The following is a 20,395-nucleotide window of genomic DNA, read 5'->3' as shown; positions in this document are numbered from 1 at the left end:
ATATATATATATATATATATATATATATATAGAACTGTTTGTAAGTAATATTAAAAATATGACAAAGGTCATTTTAGTCAATCTTATCCTTACAGACATACAACTTGTTGGTTTATGTCAACAGCGATATATTTATTCATGCCTTAAGTCTTGATAGTTTTCCCTTGTAAACTATTTGTATGAAATTACTGTATTTAGTAAGTTGCACCTGAATATAATTTGCATTTTTTATAAACAACACATTTAAGTTCCCCACGCTCCACAAAGAAATTATCCAACAGAATAGAGAACCATAAGCAAAAAAAGAGATAAAATAAACAACTGCATCGTCATTTATAATAAACAAGTCATGACACATTTTAGATGATAAAAAGATGACATATTTTGCAAAACATGGTATACTATCAGTGCACCATAGTTCTACAAATAAACTGATTCTGTGCATTCATTTCCATTCAAATTGATGGAAACTAATAGAAGAAAAAAATAAAATAAAACTAAACAATTCTGCCTTTGACTGAATGTACCTCAGAGTCCGGGGACTCCAGATCCTCATCTGGCTTGGCTGTATAAGCCTCATTTCTTCTGGCTTCAATGACATTCTTCATTACCTTCAACTCACTGGGATGAGGTGTGGCTCTCCTCTGAAGACCCTGCTGGTTCACATATACAGCAAGAGTGTTAGCACACTGTAAACAGTTTTCCAGAAATCATAAACATCCTGTACACATTTCCACGCTCACCCTCTTCTCTGCTGCACTCTCCTCATCTTCCTCTTCATGTTTGGAGTCATCCTGGAAGTGAATGACCGATACCCTGTTCAAATTAGTGTCTGTGGGCCAGGTTTCATCAACACTCCTCTCCAGTAGATTCTCTGCAAAGTAGATTACAAAATATTGCAATTTGATGCGTGTCCTGGATTCACAATGGGTGTAGTCTTCAGTGCCTGACCGATATAAGTTTTTTGGGGCAGATACAGATATTAGCGAAAAAAAAAAAAAAAAAACAGATACTGATATATCGGCCAATATTCTTTGTTTCTCTTTACTGTTCTCTGTTCCCATGCTGTACAGCTGTCTGAGGCTAAGACTACGAGAGCCCGAACGGTATATCGTTTTGCCAATATTATCGGCCGATATGAGCCTGACGTTTCCATATATCTGTATTTAATTAATATTTATTATATATATATATATATATATATATATATATATATATATATATATATATATATATATATATATATATATATATATATATATATATATATATATATAAATGCTTGAAATGGTGTGATTACAGTCCAGAAGTTCTCTTTGTAGTGCCTTTAAATTAGGGCTACACAATTAATCAAATGCGATTGTCATGCACATCTTGTCAGTAAAGCCGGTTCTGTGATTAGTAGTAAAACAGCAGCATTTACTACACAGGGCTGTAGATCTCTGACAAGCTACCGGGAGGAAGGAAAAAAATTATAAAAAATGCTGATGATATATAATCGTACAATTACTTAAATCGAATAAATCATTCACGATAATGAACTACAGTTCTGTGTAGTAGGCCTTAATGCTGCTCCATCTGAAAGGACATGAAAATACCGCATTTAATATTACGTTTTTACTCCAAACTCACTTCATAACATCAGTCGAGTGTTTGAAATAACTCCTTCTGTGAGATGATGTGGCTTCTTAAACAGAATAAGGCACGCAACATATTTCATAGTATTCTAAGCAGTGATATAGGCCATGTTGATTAGCACTGCATTATAGATATAGTTTATTATAATAAAAATTATAATAATAACAACTCATTCAAATTTTCCCTCTGGCTAATCATAAAACACACAAGTCACATGTAACTAAATGCCAACACCCTGTGAGCAAATAAGGTATCAGACTGAATGCAAGTGTGACCGTTTTGTTAGTCACCTTACAGGTGTTGACTGATTTTAGACTGGGTACACACTTAGTGTGTATAAACCATATATTGCCATAGTCATGTATTCATTAGTCACGATGAATCAATGAAAGCATTTAAATCTTCTGTTTATTCAGCAACCCTCGGGTTTCTTCTGTGAGGCATATTTGGAGTTTCCGCGCAAGAGCGCCCTCTGGCTTTCGGATAGATATTTACTACTGATCACAGAACTGTGCTTCACTGACAAGATAAGTATGACATTCGCAGCTTCGGTCTAATCGCAATTTGGATTTATTGTGCAGCCCTAATTTAAATGCACTTTTTCGAACAAAAAGGACTACCACAGAATGATTTAAGTTTTTTTTTTCAGTCAAATTATCTGTTCCTGACTAAGTAACAAGCTGTAAGTCAGAATAATCTGCAAAATGGGGTAGACATGTAGCCATTTAGTCTGGCTATGCAAAGCTTCTCTGGGTGTGACTTGACAGCTCCATTGACAAGGATGGCGAAGTGTCTTACCAAGGCTCGATGAGGGTTGCTGAGGCAGCAGGTAGCAGGTGAGAACTTTTTCCCCAGTCTGCTCATCGTCCTCTGTCTGGAACTTCAGCATGGGCTGAGACTGGTTCTCTGCCAGCCACATAGCCTTCAGGTTGAGATTGGCCAATGCGAATGGTAAATTCTGCAACCTTTGACAGACAGCAAGAAGTGAAGAAACTTCAGTGCATGAAACAAAAAGCTGGTAGCAATTCTTATGGTTACTCTGACATCTAAAACCTGTGAAATAGAGGATGCATTTTCACCTGTTGCCTGCCACGTCCAGCACATGTAATTCTGTTGCATTGCCGAGCTCAGCAGGCAGTTTTCCCAAACGGTTATCTCTGAGAGAGAGCACGTTCAGGCTGGCACATCCTCCCAGTTCTGCTGGCACGCTGCTCAAGCGGTTTCGGTCCACATTCAAGTTGGTCAACTTCTTCAGCTTCCCAAGTGAGCGAGGGAGGGACTGAAAGAGAAAGTTTTCACAATGGGCTCTGCTCTGACACATCTGCTTTCCTCCTAAAATTTGCAAATGCAGTCATGCTAATATTGTAACGATTAATTGTGATTACTCATTTATAAGTTATTTCAGATGAAAGCATCCTGTAAACAAACAAATGCAATGTAAATTAATTTCAATCTAAAGCTGATGTTTACATATCATTCCCACGATAAAAAAAAAAAAAACACTCTCATATACAGCAAAAAATGTGGAAGCATTACATAAAATACAACTTGATGCTCCAAAAACAGTGTCATAGAATTAAAGAAAGTGCAGTGAGCAAATAAAGGCAGGCATAACAGATATCAGGTGGTGCAGGTTTTGTACCTGGAGAAGATTCTCAGTCAACATAAGCTCTGTCAGGTTCTCACACTCGCCAAGAGAGTCTGTGAGATGCACCAAGCGGTTCTGGTTCACTTTCAGAATGGACAACTTCTTAAGTGAGCCTGTTGAAAAAAATCACGGATGCCTTGAAATAAGTACAAAAACTACTGTAGTCATATTAAAATGGTTTCAAGATGAACACTGACTTAGGACAAAAACATGATTTTTAAATTAATTACACAGTATATGCAAGCAATAGTAGCTGAAATAAAAAAAATAAACATTAACCTTAAACTTGTAATGACAGTGCAGCTTTATGATGACCTAAATCTGCTGACACTAGGGGGCAGTGTTGTGATTCTCTAATCACGAAAAAAATTCTCAACTCAACTTTAAACATTGACTATGATCATAACAATTAAAAAAAGTTCTAATTTGGACAATTTTACATAAATAATAAATATGTATCATAATAAAGGTGTATCATATTGTCCTGAAACAAACCAAATATTATAAGATTTTTGTAACATGTAACCTGATTGGAACTTTGACACAGGGTGATTCAAATTCTCCCTCTGACTCATCATAAAACACACAAGTCACATGTAACTAAATGCCAACACCCTGTGAGCAAATAATGTATCAGACTGAATGCAAGTGTGACCGTTTTGTTTGTCACCTTACAGGTGCTGACTGATTTTAGACTGGGTACACACTTAGGGTTCAGTAAATTGATACAGAGATTATGATGAATGCGGGACAACATGTTTATTTTAAAAACCATGTCTCCGTACAAAAAGCAGGAATAATCTCATATTTATTGATGTCTGTAAGAGGGATATAGAGTTTCACCAATGCTGTCTGGCAAGACTTCCAGGAGGTTCTCAGAGAGCAGCAGGTCCGTGAGGGCGATAAGGCCACTGATCTCTGTGGGAAGCTCTGATAGACGGTTCTCTGACACGTCCAAGCAAACCAGCTGCCGCAGGTTCCCCAGCTCCTGTTAAACACAGAGGTTATCTTTCAGTTAGCTGAAAGTGAATTAAAGCACTCTAGTTTCCACTTCAGTTATCACCAGAACAAGCACATGGTACATGCATTCAGCTGTGCTGAGAGTAAACAACATCTGCATGAATTTGAACCTTTATCTGAACTAGATATTTCAAAACCATCAAGACAGATGACCAGGATGATAATGAACCAATCTGAAGCGGTCTGTACTCACAGGAGGTAGTGAGGAGAGCTGGTTTCTGTCCAACCAAAGCTCACGAAGATTGGGCAGTGCCCCAAGTGTGTCAGGCTAAATGGAAGAATAAAAAAAAGCAGATTAAAGACAGGATATGAGGCAATGAAAAAGAGGCAAACAATAATTTACAAAAAATAAAACAATATTTAATGTTAAATTAATTGGCAGGCACTGAGGTTCAGCAATGGAAATGATACTCAGAGATCCAACTGGGGCAAAGAAAAATAACAAGCACTAAATAAACCTAAAAACATGGCATGCATGTGTGTGCATGATTTCATTACTAAAACATCTCGGTTATTCTCAGGACCAAACAAACTATCCGCTTCTTACCAAAACTTCCAGTACATTGCTGCCCAGATCCAGCTGTTCCAGTTTAACCAGGAAGGAAAGAGAGCTAGAGGATGATGGAAACAGGTTTCACATTTAATGTTATTTTTCCCCATTGTTTGGGAGGTGTAAATGCAGAGCATGAACTATTTGGATCTATGTGTAGTTTGATGGGAAAATACTTACGAGGGTAAAGATTTCAGTAGATTCTCCCTCAGTTCTAGAGTCACCAGGTTTGACAAGCTGAGAGAAGAAAAAAAAAAGAGAAAGAGTCGAGACTGAGTGTCAGATGGTGAGTGTGTCGCTTAGTTCGGAAGAGTAAGGGGCTCCTCCATCTGCACGACATCTACAGTAGCCAAAAACCATGTGTGTGTGTGTGTGTGTACATGTGTGAAATGGAGAGTGACAGTCTGTGTCTGTATGTAAATTGGAATGGGAACTGGCTATAAAAATGATGCACCCATGCATTTCAATATTATAAAATTTGCATAGGTATTCCTCTTTGATGCACATTGATTTTATCCATTACTTTAAATGCATAAAATTATGGGTTGCATTGTGAGGCTGTACTACATGCATATAGTTTGTTATTAATGACTGAACTTACAGAAACATAGTATGATCTTGCTTTTTAAAATATATCAGCACGAAATAAATATGAACCCTCTCTATTTTCTAAAAGCATGTTACAGATCGTATGTGAAAAAGTGATCTATGAATAGATTCATCAAAAGTTTGACTTCATAATGTTTAATCAAATAAAAATGATGGAATTCTACTGGACAACAGATTAATAAAGCAAATTCACCATCACCATTCACCTTCATTTTTTCAATAATTGTTTACATGCAAAAAAATTTTTTTTAATTTTTACCCAATACAGTTTCTTGTGGAAGGCGCTTTTTTCAGATTCTATGCGGTTTTATAAAAAATCTAAAACAGAAACCAACTAAAAACAAACCTGGAATAGAATGTGTTCATATCGACTTACTTTCCAATGTCATTGGGTAGAGACTGCAGCGACACGTCATTGAGTGATAGGTGAGCCAGTCCTCTGAGCTGTGAGAAGCCATCAGGCAACCTGAGACCCACACAGACAAAAGAAAAAATGAGACGCACAATGGAAAAAGGTTTGGTCTGTGAAAGCGGTTACTGCTAACAGCAGCGCTCATCTTCCTGCTCTAATGTAAATAAGGAGTGGGAAGCACTTGAGTGATGAATTAAGTTGACATCCTCTAATAGCAGTGTGCTCTGACTGACCCAAACAAAGTGTCTGTTACATTCTCGCCTGCTTTTAAAAATAACATTACAAATGATCATTTGTAAACTTTTTAGTGTCAAACGACTTCTCTCTTTCCCAACCTTTCATCATCAAGAAAGTGTCATTTGGTATGAGCCAGAGCTTTTGGGGGATTTTGGGGTTCTTCCAGCACACTAACCTGGACAAGGGGTTTCCGCTGAAGTCTGCAATCTCCAAGGCCTGACAGAATTTAATGTTTTCGGGAATCTCAGAAATATCTAAGAGAGAGAGAGAGAGAGGCACAGTCAGCAAGATATACCGAAGGAGTGTCACGACAAACTGAGCACTTTTTCAGGCTTCTTAATAATGGCTACCAGATGGCCTGGAGGAACGGGAGGAGAGGGTGATTTGACTGTGGTGAGTCGTCTGTAAGTGTGTGCGTGTGTGTGTGTGTGTGTGTATCTTATATACGGGATCCGAGCTACACGTTAGGGACCTAGTGAGAGTCGCTTCATTTGCAGAGTTGCAGAATATAACACGGCACAGTATAAAATACAGACCAATATTAATCCTGAGACTAACAGAAAACGTCCCTCGGCACATGAGAAGACAATTGGGTGTTGAAACCGATGTACACTTCTTAAATAGGCATGGCTCAAAGACAACATTCCAGAGCACTGTGTAAAGAAACCTTCAAGTGGCACACAGGATGTGTGTGTAAATATCTCTAGATGGGTGCAGTTTAAAAGCAGGTTTATTTTTCAGTAGCAGTGCACATTAAAGAAAAGGTTCTACACACCATTTCTAGAGATGTCTAGCTCCACCAGCTGTGTGAAGTTGGCAACGTCGGGCGGCAATTTCTGAATCTCATTGTCGCTGAGGCCCAGTTTTCGCAGATTGTGCAATCTGAAGAAAGGCTGAAAGGTAAAGAATGAGTAAGTATTAGATAAAACGCTGTTATATACTGGCCAGACAAATGCATCAAGAGAGAAACAATATAGATAGGCCCTATATTGGTTACTATCTCCTAATATAGGATATTAAACTGTTTATGCATATTTTAGCAACAGCGATAGATTATTTACCCACCCCTCACTATTACAAATCTGCATGGCTTGCTTTTTTTTGTCCGCGCAACACAAAAGATGATGATACCATTTTAGTGACCACTGACTTCCCTTTTATAGACAAGAAAACAATGAAACTATGCTCAATTTATCTTTTCATATTACATAGAAGAAAGGAAGTCATACATGTGTGAAACAACATGAAGATGAATAAACAATTAGTCAATATTCATTTTTGGATGGTTATCCTGTTAAGAGCACTCACTCTTGAAAAGGGGTTCCCTTTTAAGAGCTCATCAGCATTTATTGGTTAATACAGGCCAACTGGTATCTGTCTTTTGTTTTTTTTTGCATAACATTATATCTAACTGATTTGTAGAAATCAGTGTGGCTGGGGACAATGAAAAACACAGATGGGTCAAGTGCTACTAGACACTGCATGGTGAAAAATATCGGAGCATTGAACGATTTAGAACAAACAAGGTTATACACTCAATCCTATGCTGCAATTGCAAACAAAGCTTTTATTTGCATGTTATTTTGAATGAGCCAGACTGTAAACTAATGACCAGTGCACAACTACCTGACAACAGCTCTTCCACACACATACACTTCTATAAACAGTCATGTAAAATGAAGGCAAAAGTTTGCGCGTCTGTTTTTGCACACCATGCTACTTTTATCAAGAGCTTGCTTGTTAGTTGGTCACATTCAGTACATTCCTGCTGCTGCGGCCCTTCATGCCCTCTTCTCTTTTTATGCCGGGCTGGCCGCTGATCACCAACAGAGGACTTACTATGTACTGCCAAGAGCAAGGCTGATACTCTGAGATGTGTGTGTGTGTGTGTGTGTGTGTGTGTGTGTGTGCAGTTGCTTGTTGTGACTCTGATTCACTAGGACACAAGGCCAAAACATCAAAACGCTTTAAAAATAGAAAATGGATGTAAAATAAAAATGAAAAATGATATCAGCACAAGATTGTGAGAAATGTGACTCAACCAAACAACAGTAGCACCTCCATGTAAGGCAGTGGTTTTTTACTGGGGGGCCGACTAAGCAGACTTCTTAGGGGGTCTCAAGATGACTTATAGAACATTTTGTTAATTGAAATAGACATTTAAACGAAAACTAAAACAGGATGGCTTTAGCAACAACAAGTGTAAGCACTAAAATTACAAACTGAATTTTTTTTTTTGTACTAAAACTGAACTAAAATTTTAAATTAAAATTAAATAAATGCAAATAGCAATGTAATAAGAATGACAAATGCACAAAATTACTACAAATTAAAATGAAAACTGAAAGTCAAAAAATAAAAGCCCATTTAAGAAATAACTGTAATAGAATATACTTATACACTAAAAAAAACTAAAATTATTATCCAATAAATCGTGAAAGACTAGAAAAGTAATGGAATAAAATTGAGGAATCCTGAATAACAAGATCTTAAAACATCTGGAAATCTAAAAACTTAATAATTTAAAATTTGAATGATTATGCTCTTATCTATGGATGTTTACGGTTTCTCTACAATAATATTTAAAAAGATTCCGTCACAGCAGCAGATATTCCAGAGGAAACCTTCTAGACTACATGGGAATTTTGATGTGGCCAACAGGGTACCTTGTCAAAAGGCTGAGAAGTGCTAAAGGTGCTCACTTGTAAAAATGGCACTTCATATGAAAAGCATGGAAGGTAATAATGTTGCAAATGTAAATGAAATCTTTAAAATCTTTTCGGATTACTGCAATTGTTCACCGCTGTGGTTCACTGTGGGCAGCTGGAGGCTTTGCTGCCACCACCGTTGTGGCAGGTGACACGTATCACATGACTAAGCGATGGGAAATGTGAGCTTGGTTAGAAATGAGACCAAAATACACATAGAGATCAAGTAATAAACTCAGTACAGCTGCCACATACAGGACTGAAATAATTGAAAACAAGTGGCGTGATGACACATGGTTGAACTACACACGTCACTTTAAAAACTCAGGGGAAAACACTGAGATGCCTTCAAACAGAGGCCAGCAAAACACGTACCAGCACTAACTTCCTTCAATTATCAACACGGCGGGCGCAGGGCAGAGCATCGCCATGAGTGGAAGCCATGAGGTCTATTGGTGGGAGGAGGCTCTCTAGTGAAGGCCTGATTATAAACACACACAAAGCGGCTCATTCATCACAGTGGCCAGATGCCAGGCAAGCCCAAGACCATATAGTTACCAATCTACTGCACTCACACACTCAAAAAGCCACTCTTTTCACTATCCAGTAATCCATCTGCCTCCCCAGCGTGTAAACAGATATCTAGTCAGCATCTATTAATTCCTAAAACTTCACTACACAGAAACAAAAGTCAGACATCATCACCCTGAAGTGAGTTTGAGTGCCTTTAATCCAGACTGACTTGTCAAGCGTACTGACCGTTTGCAGCTGCTAATTACACACACCACTGACAGTTACAGGCATTCTGACCATGCTGGAGATCCTAAGGATAATCCGGCTTAACAGCATTTATTTGCATGTTTGTGAAGTGACTGGGTTTAAATAAGTCATGATAATTCACTAACCTATACAAAGCAGATTGTTGCTTTAACTCTGAAAAAATAAAAGCCTATAAAAGATGCATCTCAGAAAATTAGAATGTTATGGAAAAGGTCTTTATTTTTTTGTAATTTTATTTAAAAAAAGCAAACTTTCTTATATTCTAGATTCATTGCACGCAAACTGAAATTTTTCAAAAGTTTTTTTGTTTTAATTCTGATGGTTACAACTTACCGCTTTGGAAAATAAATACAAAATCAGTTATCTCCAAAAATCAGAATATTCCATTTTGACCTTGATTGGTTTGATCAATTTTGAGTATAAATACTGGGTACCTCTTGGGCTCGTTTAGAATATGCAACAACAATTATGGGAAAGACTACTGACTTGACAGTTGTCCAGAAGACAAACATCAACACCCTCCACAAGGAGGGTAAGCCACAGAGGGTAATTGCTGAAATTGCTGACTGTACACAGAGTACTGTATCAAAATATATTCATAGAAAGTTGACTGGAAGAAAAAGGTGTGGTAGGAAAAGGTGTACAAGCAATAGGGATGAACACAGCCTTGGAAAGATTGTCAGGAAAAGTAGATTCAAGAAAAGCAGATTCAAGAAGAGTCACCATACTCCGACGTCTTCAGGAAAAGGGCTACAGCTGTCACATTCCTAGAACCAAGCCACTCCTGAACCACATCAGAAACATTTCACCTGGGTTAAGGAGAAAAAGAACTGGACAATTTTCAAATTAAATTAAGCATTTCATTTTGGGGTGGACTAGACATAATCTCAGAAAAATGGTTGCAGGAATCTCATTTTTCATGGTATCTTCAGATTTGAAATAGAAACTCATGAGACATGTGACTTTAAACCAATTACTTTTCTGGATTGCTCCAGGACTGATTTCATGTATTTTTTTGTGAAATAAAAAATAAAAATCAGTGTGGTAAAACATTTTTCAAGACACTTCACTGTCTATAACGTTTTATCTTTTTGAGCATTATCAACTCTGGATGACGGACAGTAAAGCCAAAGGGTCTTCCTTCCAAAAAACAACAAAATTGAGTGTAGCACACTGAAGTTAGGAATGGGCATGGGCCGATTACCGGTTTCAAGGTATACCGTGATTTGAAAACGTCATGGTTTCAAAACCACTAATATTTTCCATTATACCATGGCTGTGTGTACAGCCGAAATATACTTTGGTCTTTATGTGATCGGCTACCGGTGGTTTTTTGCCTTATTGCAACTGTGTTGCAATGCAATCTTTTTCCAAAATGTCATTTATGTGAAAATATAAAAAGTATGTTAACGCCGTTAACACAGACCAGAGATGCTGAAGATGGACACACAGAGAAAATTACTGCAGCAGGCAGATCATTCACTGTTCATGATGCACGAATGATTGGACGAAAATCCTCAATATTGATTTGGGGGTCTATATGAAAGTGTTTCTAAGGGGAGCTGACTGTCTTCTGAAAAGTTTTTGTGGTATAATTTCACAAAACTTGTCAGAACATTATGTTTTTGCTTCAAATTGGGTTATTATTAAATCAAATTAGGTGTATGATTATTATTATATAACTAAATGGTATATATGTATATGAATTATATAACTAAAATTAAATAACTGTAATTACAGATTTAGGTTAAATAAAGATGTCAGACTTTTTTTAGGAAACAAATCAAAGAAAAAAAAAAAACTAATTATACTGTTTTCTAATATTCTGTATGTTGATAAAAAACAAAATATATCGTGCCCAGTCATTGAAATATAACACATTGTGACAACAATACTGTGATACTGTGATATTTTTGCTCAAGGTTACCATACAGGCAAAATCTCATACCGGCCCATGCCTATTCAGGAAATATTAAAATTTTAAGTTACAAAGTTAGGTAGGTCATTTTCAGCTGTGAGTCCCATAATTGGGAGAGCTGGTTAACAGGTTAAACACATTCAAAGCACAAGGGAATTTTTTTCTCTAATGAGAAAAGGAGCTCTTCTATCTAAAAGCTGCTTAGAGGCATAGTGATCATAGTGATCAAAGTCACAGCCTATACTGTCCTGGTCTAAGTGACATTAACACAACAGCTGAAACTTAAATCAAATCTTGAATTAACACATCTTAAAGGTTTCTGTGAGAGTAAGGCACTCATGCATATAAAGACTGAGAAAAGAGGAGTAAGATGGGGTGGGGAGAGTGAATGAATGAGAAGAATAGCTGGCTCAGGCATCCAGGTCAATACAGAGACTGCTGTGTGCTAGTCAAGTGACTGCTTACCCCATGACTTTCTCCAATTAAACCATTACAGCCAACCCTTCAGTCACCAACATTACCAAACATTAATTCACCCTGGAAAAGCGACTACAGACAATACTAGGTTTTATACTACAGTGCCGTTGAATGCTTGAATCTGAGTGGCTGACGAACGTTCTAAGGTGTGTAAATATTTTCAGGGAAATGCACAGCGAATGTAGTTCCAGGCAGCTCTTGACCGCATTACAGTTTCAAAAATACAAAAACAGTTCCTTTATATAAATAAAAGTTCTCTATTATAGATTGGTGGTTATTTCAAAGGTCTTACAACAGCAAAATAACCACAACCCACAACAACACTGCCCAGACACATAAATATATTAACTTAAGCAATAGGATAAAAACAACAGAACATTTCCATGTTTTGCCACAAAATTACATTTTATAATGTACATAAAGCACGTACACTCAATGTTCTCTCTCTCTCTCTCTCTCTCTCTCTCATAAGTTAGTTATTAGTAGGGCTGGGCAGAATATAGAGTTTGTACGATATCTCAATATTTTCTTTTTAAGCAATTCGATATGAGGCAATACCGCCTATATCGATATAAAATAGTTTGATATGAGCGCATCTGAATAATAACATTGGACGCAGAGTGAGCTGCTGAGGGGAAAGTGCATAGTCCAATTTGTCTTCAAAATGAGACATGCTTATAAATAACTGGTAAGATATTGTTAAAAACCAGCTAAAAGTTTGGAAAAATTTAAATTTATTATTTTTTAAAATAATGTTCTGCTCATAAAGGCTGAATTTATTTGATCAAAAAGTAAAAAAAAATTGTGAAATATTATTGCTAATACAATATATTATTAAACAATGTTATTCCTGTTATGCAAAACACAATTTTACAATTTATTTGACTCAAGAAACATTTCAGATTATTATCAATGTTGAAAATTTTGCTGCTTCATATTTTGTGCAAATGGTGATACACTTTTTTTTTTTACACAGAATTTTTAAATATTACGTTTAATGAATAGCATTTATTTTCATTTTTCAAATATATTAATTAAATTTGTTAATGCATGTATTAAATATTTTCACTCACTTTTTGTCTTTCATGCATGATGAATAAAATGATACATTTCTCTCTCTTTTTTAAAATCTTAAATGTTTGAGTGGTATCATTGTTTTCACAATATCATTAAGCAGCAAAAATGTTTTTAACATTGATAATAATCTGAAATGTTTCTTGGACAGAAAATCAGTGCCTTATAATGATTTCTGAAGGATTACGTGACACTGAAACTTCTCTTTGTAAACAACAAACATATATAAAAACGTTTCTAATGATGAATGTAGCGTTCCCAAATGAAAATAAAATAAAGCGTCTCAAACCAAGCACAGCTAGCACTAAAAGTGAATCGAAACCAAACAGTACTTTAACAGCAGACATGTAGCGCGTCAGACTACAGCCTATTATATAATTACATCACAACCATTGGGAATCTTCTGAATACACTAAACAATCTCAAATTCTCACAGCTATTCATAAAAAGTCACCGGGTCGAGTAACGTTTTTCAGCACTGATTATACTCTCGCTTGGCACTTTTAATAATTTGAGCGCTTTGAAGTGTCCTGCAGATGGCGCCGCGAACTCATACAGCACTCTCATGACCATTCCGTCCATTATGTTTCTTTTTGCAGTTTATTTAAGTAATAGCTTAAGGCCATTTGCGCAATCATCATTATTTAAATCATCATTATTTCTATTCATTTTTAGTTCAGTGAAATTAACTTTTGCTTTGAAATGGCTTGGGTAAGGCCGATAGACGATGCCATCTTCTATCGCCAATGGCTGACAGACTTCACGATGTTGAGCCGGCATCGTGATGCACCCCCTGTGCCCTCTGAATCCCAATTCCGTACTCTGGAAAATAAAGTAAGTGTACTACAGAACCCATAAAGGGAATACATATCCTATGAGATGGGAGGATGAAAACAAATTTCAATACTTTCTCTTGCAATTATATCGGGCATCAGGGAGTCCCTATTAATATGCAGGGCATTGAAACTCTTTACTTTCACCTTCGAGATTTGCGATCATGTGGACTCCATACTACGGAGCGGCAGTACCTACCACACATTTTACAAGATTAGATATTTGTCAGTGGTGCTCAGTATCTGCAAATTATTTGCCATTGTCCTATCAGTCATCTCTCCTTACTTTGTATATGTGATAAGTAAACTTTTATGTACTGTAATGTCTACAGGTAGCAAGCGGCTAACCATGTCCTTTTAGTGGCTCCGTAGAGCATGTAATCTGCATACTGATTCATGCCTTGGGCACAACCCCTAACCCCTAACCCCACATCGTCCGATGACAATTTAATACCAAACCTCTGTTAATAGGTCTAAATGACGTTTTGGAATTAGCAACAGAGGTGTTGGATGAGACACGGAAGAAATTGATCCTACTCTCCGTTAGGGCTGTCACTTTTGTGAAAAAATAATTTTCGATTTTTAAGACATAAGTGTTCATTGAATCGACTGCAAAATCTAAAAAAAGCGTTTTTTATTCACTGTATGTCCAGCTGTTGAGAAGACGCGCTCCGACCGCACTGATGTCCCAGGGACACTCAGGTACAGCTGCGCAAGGTGGGGGTATTACTGCCAATTTTCCACCACAAAAACCGGTCGCTGTCAGCTTGCAATGGGCCTTTCATAACTCAGAATCTCCTGTAACTAGATGCGCGAATGAGGCGAATTCGCGTCTACCGCGCCGCGAGACCTCCAGATGCATTGACTTAACATTGAAATCATTCGCATCAGACACTCTATTTGCGTTTGGTGTGAGCGCAGCATAGGAGGTCGCGTTCGACATCACTGGTGCGTAAAAATGCTGGTATTTTCTGTCTAGCTTTTGCGAGGCATACTGCATTTTCGGAATTCTTTTTCTGATTGTTTGTGAGTTTTGTTACATCTATATTTCTTAATTGTTGAATTATTTTAAAATTAATAGTGTACATATTTGATTAAAATCAATTCCCTATTTTCATTTTCGAAACTTTTTTTGGTAGGTCCGATCGATTGTGCAATTGATTTTCGAACTAAAAGTGACAGCCCTACTCTCCGTATCATTTTAAGCACAAAAACTGGACTATATCATCTGATCAATGTCTTGAAGTGTGACAACTGTAGTATAAGCAGAATTACTGACTCTGGACTGTTGGATTATTAGAAAAATAATGGACACTCTGCATCGCAAAGTGGCTGCATCACCACCTGGGGTGTGCATTATTTTTCTAATAGTTTCAACAGTCCAGAGTCAATTATTTCTTACTTAAGAGCCACTACACTGACAGATGTCTCTTACACTATTATATCCTCTCCGTTACTTTACGGTAAGGCCATTACCAACAGACATTAAGGGTGAGATGTCTAAGGCCAAATTGTCAAACCCACATATTGTATCTTCTTGATGCTGTTCTGCTGCACTCTATTATGCACTGCTCTGTTTTTTAGGTGACAAAAATATACATATTGAACTGGCCAATCACAAAGAAAGCAGGCTTTCTGTACAGTAACAAACTGATAGACATCATGTTAATTTCCTCAAATTTTATATAATTAATGCTTAATGCATCCAGGAACATATGCAAATACACATTAAGTGCACTAAGAGCACAAGCTCCTGAACTTAAAACAACAATCACATGTGCATTGTCATCAATCATGCTACTCTTCTTAATGGCTCATGCAGTATTACAGATTTAAAAATGCTACTTGGCCAGAATGGCTCTTGCATGGCCTCCTTCCTTCTCTTTGAAAGAAAGGATGGCACGCGGGGGGTGAAGATGGGGGAGGAGCAGGCAAACAAAGCTTTGAGATGGTTCTTCTTTTCAGCTGTGAATAAAGAGAAGACAGCCGATTGTGGGACTGGTCCCATCAGTAACATGGCCAAAAAACCTGAAAGGTGAATGCACATACATGCAAACAATTAAATGGGGAAACTCATTTTATAAGTCCAAACTCAAATGCCTAGTTCCGCTTTGTGAGAAAGGAAAAAAAATCAAAGTCAAATTAAAGGAGATTTTTTTCCCCTGGTCCTCCCTCTGACATGTGAGGATTACACTGAGGGTCCTACATATGAAAGAACCCCCTGCCCTCTTTTCCCTCCTCTTTTTTCTCAGCACTGGGACAAAGCCTCTGAAGTCACACACAGTGCTGTCAATCAAAACTAAACCACTTAGCTCCTCCCACTAAAAGCACCAACAGAGTGAAGGACTTTTCTATTGTCCACAAGCAAAGGGCACAGGCAAACTAAAAAAAGAGAAGACAAAAGATGGCAAGAATGTGGGACACAAAAGTAAAGAGATGAGAAATGAGGTCAGGAAGGATGGAGAGCAGGAATTAGGGAAAGGGAAAGTGAGCAAAAGAGAGGGAGAGAAAGTAAGAGAAAGTGGTGGATTATTAATGAGCAGAGAAGGGTTGATGATGGATTTTCATGGCCGATACCGATTTTTTACAAGCAAACTGTCTGATACCGATACCGATTTCCAATTTTATTGCTTTCTTTTTTTTCTTTAAGAAACAAACAAGAAAGAAGGAAAGTATGCATAAACTATGTTTATTTGGTATTTAATAGGCCAAACTGGCTTTTGGCTATTAAAAACAATAATGGTTACCATCTGAAATTAACAGCAGTAACTGCACAGTAAGTAGCCTACATTCAATACAAACATAGATGGTACAGACCTCAGCATTTAGCTTTTGATTTTGAATTGGGTTGAGACTACATAGAACTGGCCTTAAATTAAAAGATTAACTGTAACCATGTGAAATTAAAAGGCAATAACTGCATAGTTCTACAATCCAAACAACACAATCAACACAGCATTCAGTATTTTAGTTTTTTAAATTTGGTTTTAAATAAAAAAAAAGGTATTTACCAGTTATACTAAATAAAAGTATGCTATATAAATACATTATTCCAAAATGTTAAAATCAAATAATGTTGGTGCGAATAAAACAAGGATTTAAAGTGTTTCATTCATCCAATTAAAAAAAAAAATGGGGTAATGATTCACATCTATATTTTTTTTTTTTACTTGAGCCAATGAAAAATAAACAACTATTGTCTCAAGTTAAAAATATATTGATTTGTATCATTACCCACATTTTTTTTAATTGGATGAATGAAACTTTTTTTCATTGTGCTACAGCAGGTGATTTTTAAATCAAATTAAGTAGACGTAATTTTAAGGTAAAATAAAAATAATCATCCTATACAGAACTGACTTCTGTCTTTTCAAACGTGTATGCAAGTTCTACTTTACCAACAAAAAAAAAAGAAAGAAAAAAATAGCATTTCAGTTGTCATAGTTTAGTCTGTTTCGTTTCTCATCCAACACGTGAGAAGTTGAGCTGAACATCGCTTCACTGTCTCCGCTTGTGCAGGTCGTGGACAGGTACGGTATGCTCGTGCATGAAAGGGACTCTTATTTTGTGCAGTCGGTAGTTCGCTTCCTGCTATCTGTGCCTCAGACATGTAGCTCTGCGCTTCCAGTGCTGAACGGCTGCCCATGTCCTGCACACGGATTTCGAAATACTTCCACACAAATGACATGTTAGCGAATATTTACAATGTAGTCTTTGCACGTGGAAAAATCGGCCGAAAAAAAGACCAAAAACCATCCAATTGCCGATCGCGTATTTTAAAGAAAAAAAGGGCCGGTTCCGATTTATCGCCCGTCAACCGGTGCATCCCTAGTTTATTAGTGACTCTGTTCATCCCACTGTCAAGCATGTTGACTGCTAAAGGTTTAGTGACTTACGAAAAGTAAAAAGCAGAAAAGGTCTTGAATTACAGACAGACTATATCATTTTTACTTCTAATATCAAAAGTTTAATAAAAGGCTCAGTTTTGATGAGAGGATAATTGTCTGAAAAGAGTGTCCTGAGCCAAAGGAATCTGGCAGGCAGACTGCAGCTCTGTCACTGGAGCTATTGTGCCACAGGGGGCCCGTGGCAGGACAGCAGAAGTGTCTGGATCAGCAGAGTACAGCATTTCTGTCCTGCAGATATTTCTCCAACATAAACCGCTCGTCTCACTCTTCATATCAAGCATGTTTAGCTTGGGAAAAAATTACCAAAAAGAGGAGATTATCAACCTCTGTGACTAATCAATGGTTTAAATTATCAAAGCATATTGTTCGCAGAATATTAAACAATGGAAATTCTGGGTCATAATTAATTACCCAGTACCCAACTGATTAAACACACATGTAAGAGAGTAATTAAAAATTTCATGAAACTTGAGTTGGAGTCACTCTAAGAGCCCTTAGTTTCTAAAAAAAAAATCATTTAGAATCAACACATACTGTTATCACACTGCTGAGATGAGGGTACAGTCAAAGATGAGGGTTCATTCAGGATTTGCAAAAATTATTACAAATTATTCAAGTACACAAGGTAAGAATCAAGTATTATCAAGATGAAAAAAATCTATATTTGATCTGAAGTTTCTCAAGATCACTAAGCCGAGAACAGAGACCAAGCAAAAGAGACAAAACAGCAGCACAAGTCTCTCCATTTTAATTAGATGGTCACATGGATGCTGGTTAGAAATGGCATATGTGAAACTCAGATGTACAGAGTGAGAGGGACTGAAGAAACCATTGCCAGAGAAACCACCCAACAAGCTAACTAACTGCTGAATGATCATGGGAAAGCAATCATTTACGCTTGCACTATTTACTAAGAGAGAGAGAGAAAGTTTGGGATGGAGCCCAAATGAAATTACCTCTAGAGGACTAGGTTTTACTTAAAATAAAGTACAGTGAACCAAACATATAAAAGGTTACACTGGTCAGTTTAAATAGACCGTAGTATACCGGTCCATTCTGCTGTTATGCCAAGGACATTTTTGCTCATGTAAAGATGATCTTTTCTGTCTAGTTTACATTAACAAAATAAAAAAAAAATTATAGTTTAACATTCAGATAGTTTGCGAATATGGAATCATTTGGATATGTGCAGAACGAGACGTGAGCAAGAACCTCCAAATACATCCAAACCCGGGCTTGCTCGTCCTCGTATGCAAGCATTCATTCACTGTCACGATCTAATGCACAGTAAATGCCAGACTTTTTTAAACAAATAGGCCTAGCGGAACACAAAAATTCTAAATCGAACATTCTGCAGAACAGGATCAAACAAAAAAAGTACTGGTCATAATACTTGCATAAAAATGTTTGATATGAAAAAAAAACGGTTCACTGACTGCGCAGCACAGCCACAAGTGCCACAGTTATGTTTGGGATAATTTTTATTTTTAATCGCATTGCAATTGCGTTTTAAACAACGAGCACCGTGAAACCATTTAAAGAGGCGCATTCAGCGGTCTCCTTGATGGGAAACACAGTAAAATGATCTCAAACGTATGGAGCTCTCTCTTCATTTTATCAAATGATCATAATCACATCTATTCATTTTACAGTCCTGATACTAGCATTTTATTCAGACTAAAACCCCTTTAATTCGGGTAAGAAAGCTTCTTGTCCAAGTGGAAATTATTGAATATTGACATCCCTAAATTCAAATGAGTTGAATGGAAACCTGGCTATTGTCTGCATCAAACCATGCTTCCGAACAAATGTTATTCACCGTCCTGGGCAGCTCCAGGATGGCTGTCTCTCCGAGCACGGTGCTGTCTGTGAGCAGGGTGGAGTAACGTAGCCCTCGATCACACTGCAGTGTTTGTGAGAGCTGCCGAACTTTATCTCCCAGGACTGTTGTGGAATCTTCCAAAAGTTTTGCTTGGGGTCCTTCACATGCAGCAGCAACAATTTCCACCACTCCAATAACACGGGACGATGTGCCTGACTTTAAATCGGATATCTGCCGATATATTAAAAAATGATATATCGGTCGACCTCTATTGCCTTCATTTGCTAAAAATACAGTAAAGAATTATATTGTAAAATATTACAACAATAATTAAAAAAAGCTTTTAAATATGAACATTTTAAAACTTGTTTTACATTTTAATTTATTCCTGTGATGTCAAAGTTTAGTTTTCAGCTGTCATTACTCCAGTCTTCATGATCCTCCAGAAATCATTCTGATATGCTGATTTGCTGTTCAAGAAACATTTCTTATTATCATTAATGTTGAAAACAGCTGTGCTTCTTAGATTTTTGTGATACATTATCAGGATTTTTGAAGAATAGAATGTTCAAAAGAACAGCATATATTTTAACAATTTTGGATTAAATTAATTCTTACTAAATCAAAAATATATTTCGTAAACATTTTTGAACAGATACAGGTTTTTTTGTTTTACCTGCAGCATGTATGAAAGTACATATTTACATCAACAATCAATTAAAAAACTTATTTGATAAGAGGACTAGTCTTCCTGTATATGA

At 36.9% G+C, this 20,395-nt stretch overlaps 1 protein-coding gene across 24 annotated transcripts in view; it reads right to left on the bottom strand.

The window, feature by feature from the left end:
- Positions 1–20,395, bottom strand: part of scrib (scribble planar cell polarity protein) — an 82,290-nt gene that overhangs the window by 35,277 nt on the left and 26,618 nt on the right. For 20 of the 24 annotated variants that reach the window (XM_052560264.1, XM_052560268.1, XM_052560262.1 and 17 more), the window contains 12 exons: positions 6,890–7,007; positions 6,290–6,368; positions 5,842–5,931; positions 5,037–5,093; positions 4,854–4,917; positions 4,500–4,574; positions 4,130–4,274; positions 3,281–3,399; positions 2,718–2,917; positions 2,437–2,603; positions 744–874; positions 528–656 (listed from right to left, as the gene is read on the bottom strand). In XM_052560264.1, the coding sequence (XP_052416224.1) occupies positions 528–656; positions 744–874; positions 2,437–2,603; positions 2,718–2,917; positions 3,281–3,399; positions 4,130–4,274; positions 4,500–4,574; positions 4,854–4,917; positions 5,037–5,093; positions 5,842–5,931; positions 6,290–6,368; positions 6,890–7,007 (1,374 nt within the window). The remainder of the gene's footprint in view (positions 1–527; positions 657–743; positions 875–2,436; positions 2,604–2,717; positions 2,918–3,280; positions 3,400–4,129; positions 4,275–4,499; positions 4,575–4,853; positions 4,918–5,036; positions 5,094–5,841; positions 5,932–6,289; positions 6,369–6,889; positions 7,008–20,395) is intronic. The other 4 variants (XM_052560257.1, XM_052560279.1, XM_052560280.1 and 1 more) reach the window with 1 other exon arrangement.

Source organism: Carassius gibelio, chromosome B7 (assembly GCF_023724105.1).
Source record: "Carassius gibelio isolate Cgi1373 ecotype wild population from Czech Republic chromosome B7, carGib1.2-hapl.c, whole genome shotgun sequence".
NCBI lineage: Eukaryota > Metazoa > Chordata > Actinopteri > Cypriniformes > Cyprinidae > Carassius > Carassius gibelio.
This window is presented reverse-complemented; position numbering and strand designations above follow the sequence as displayed.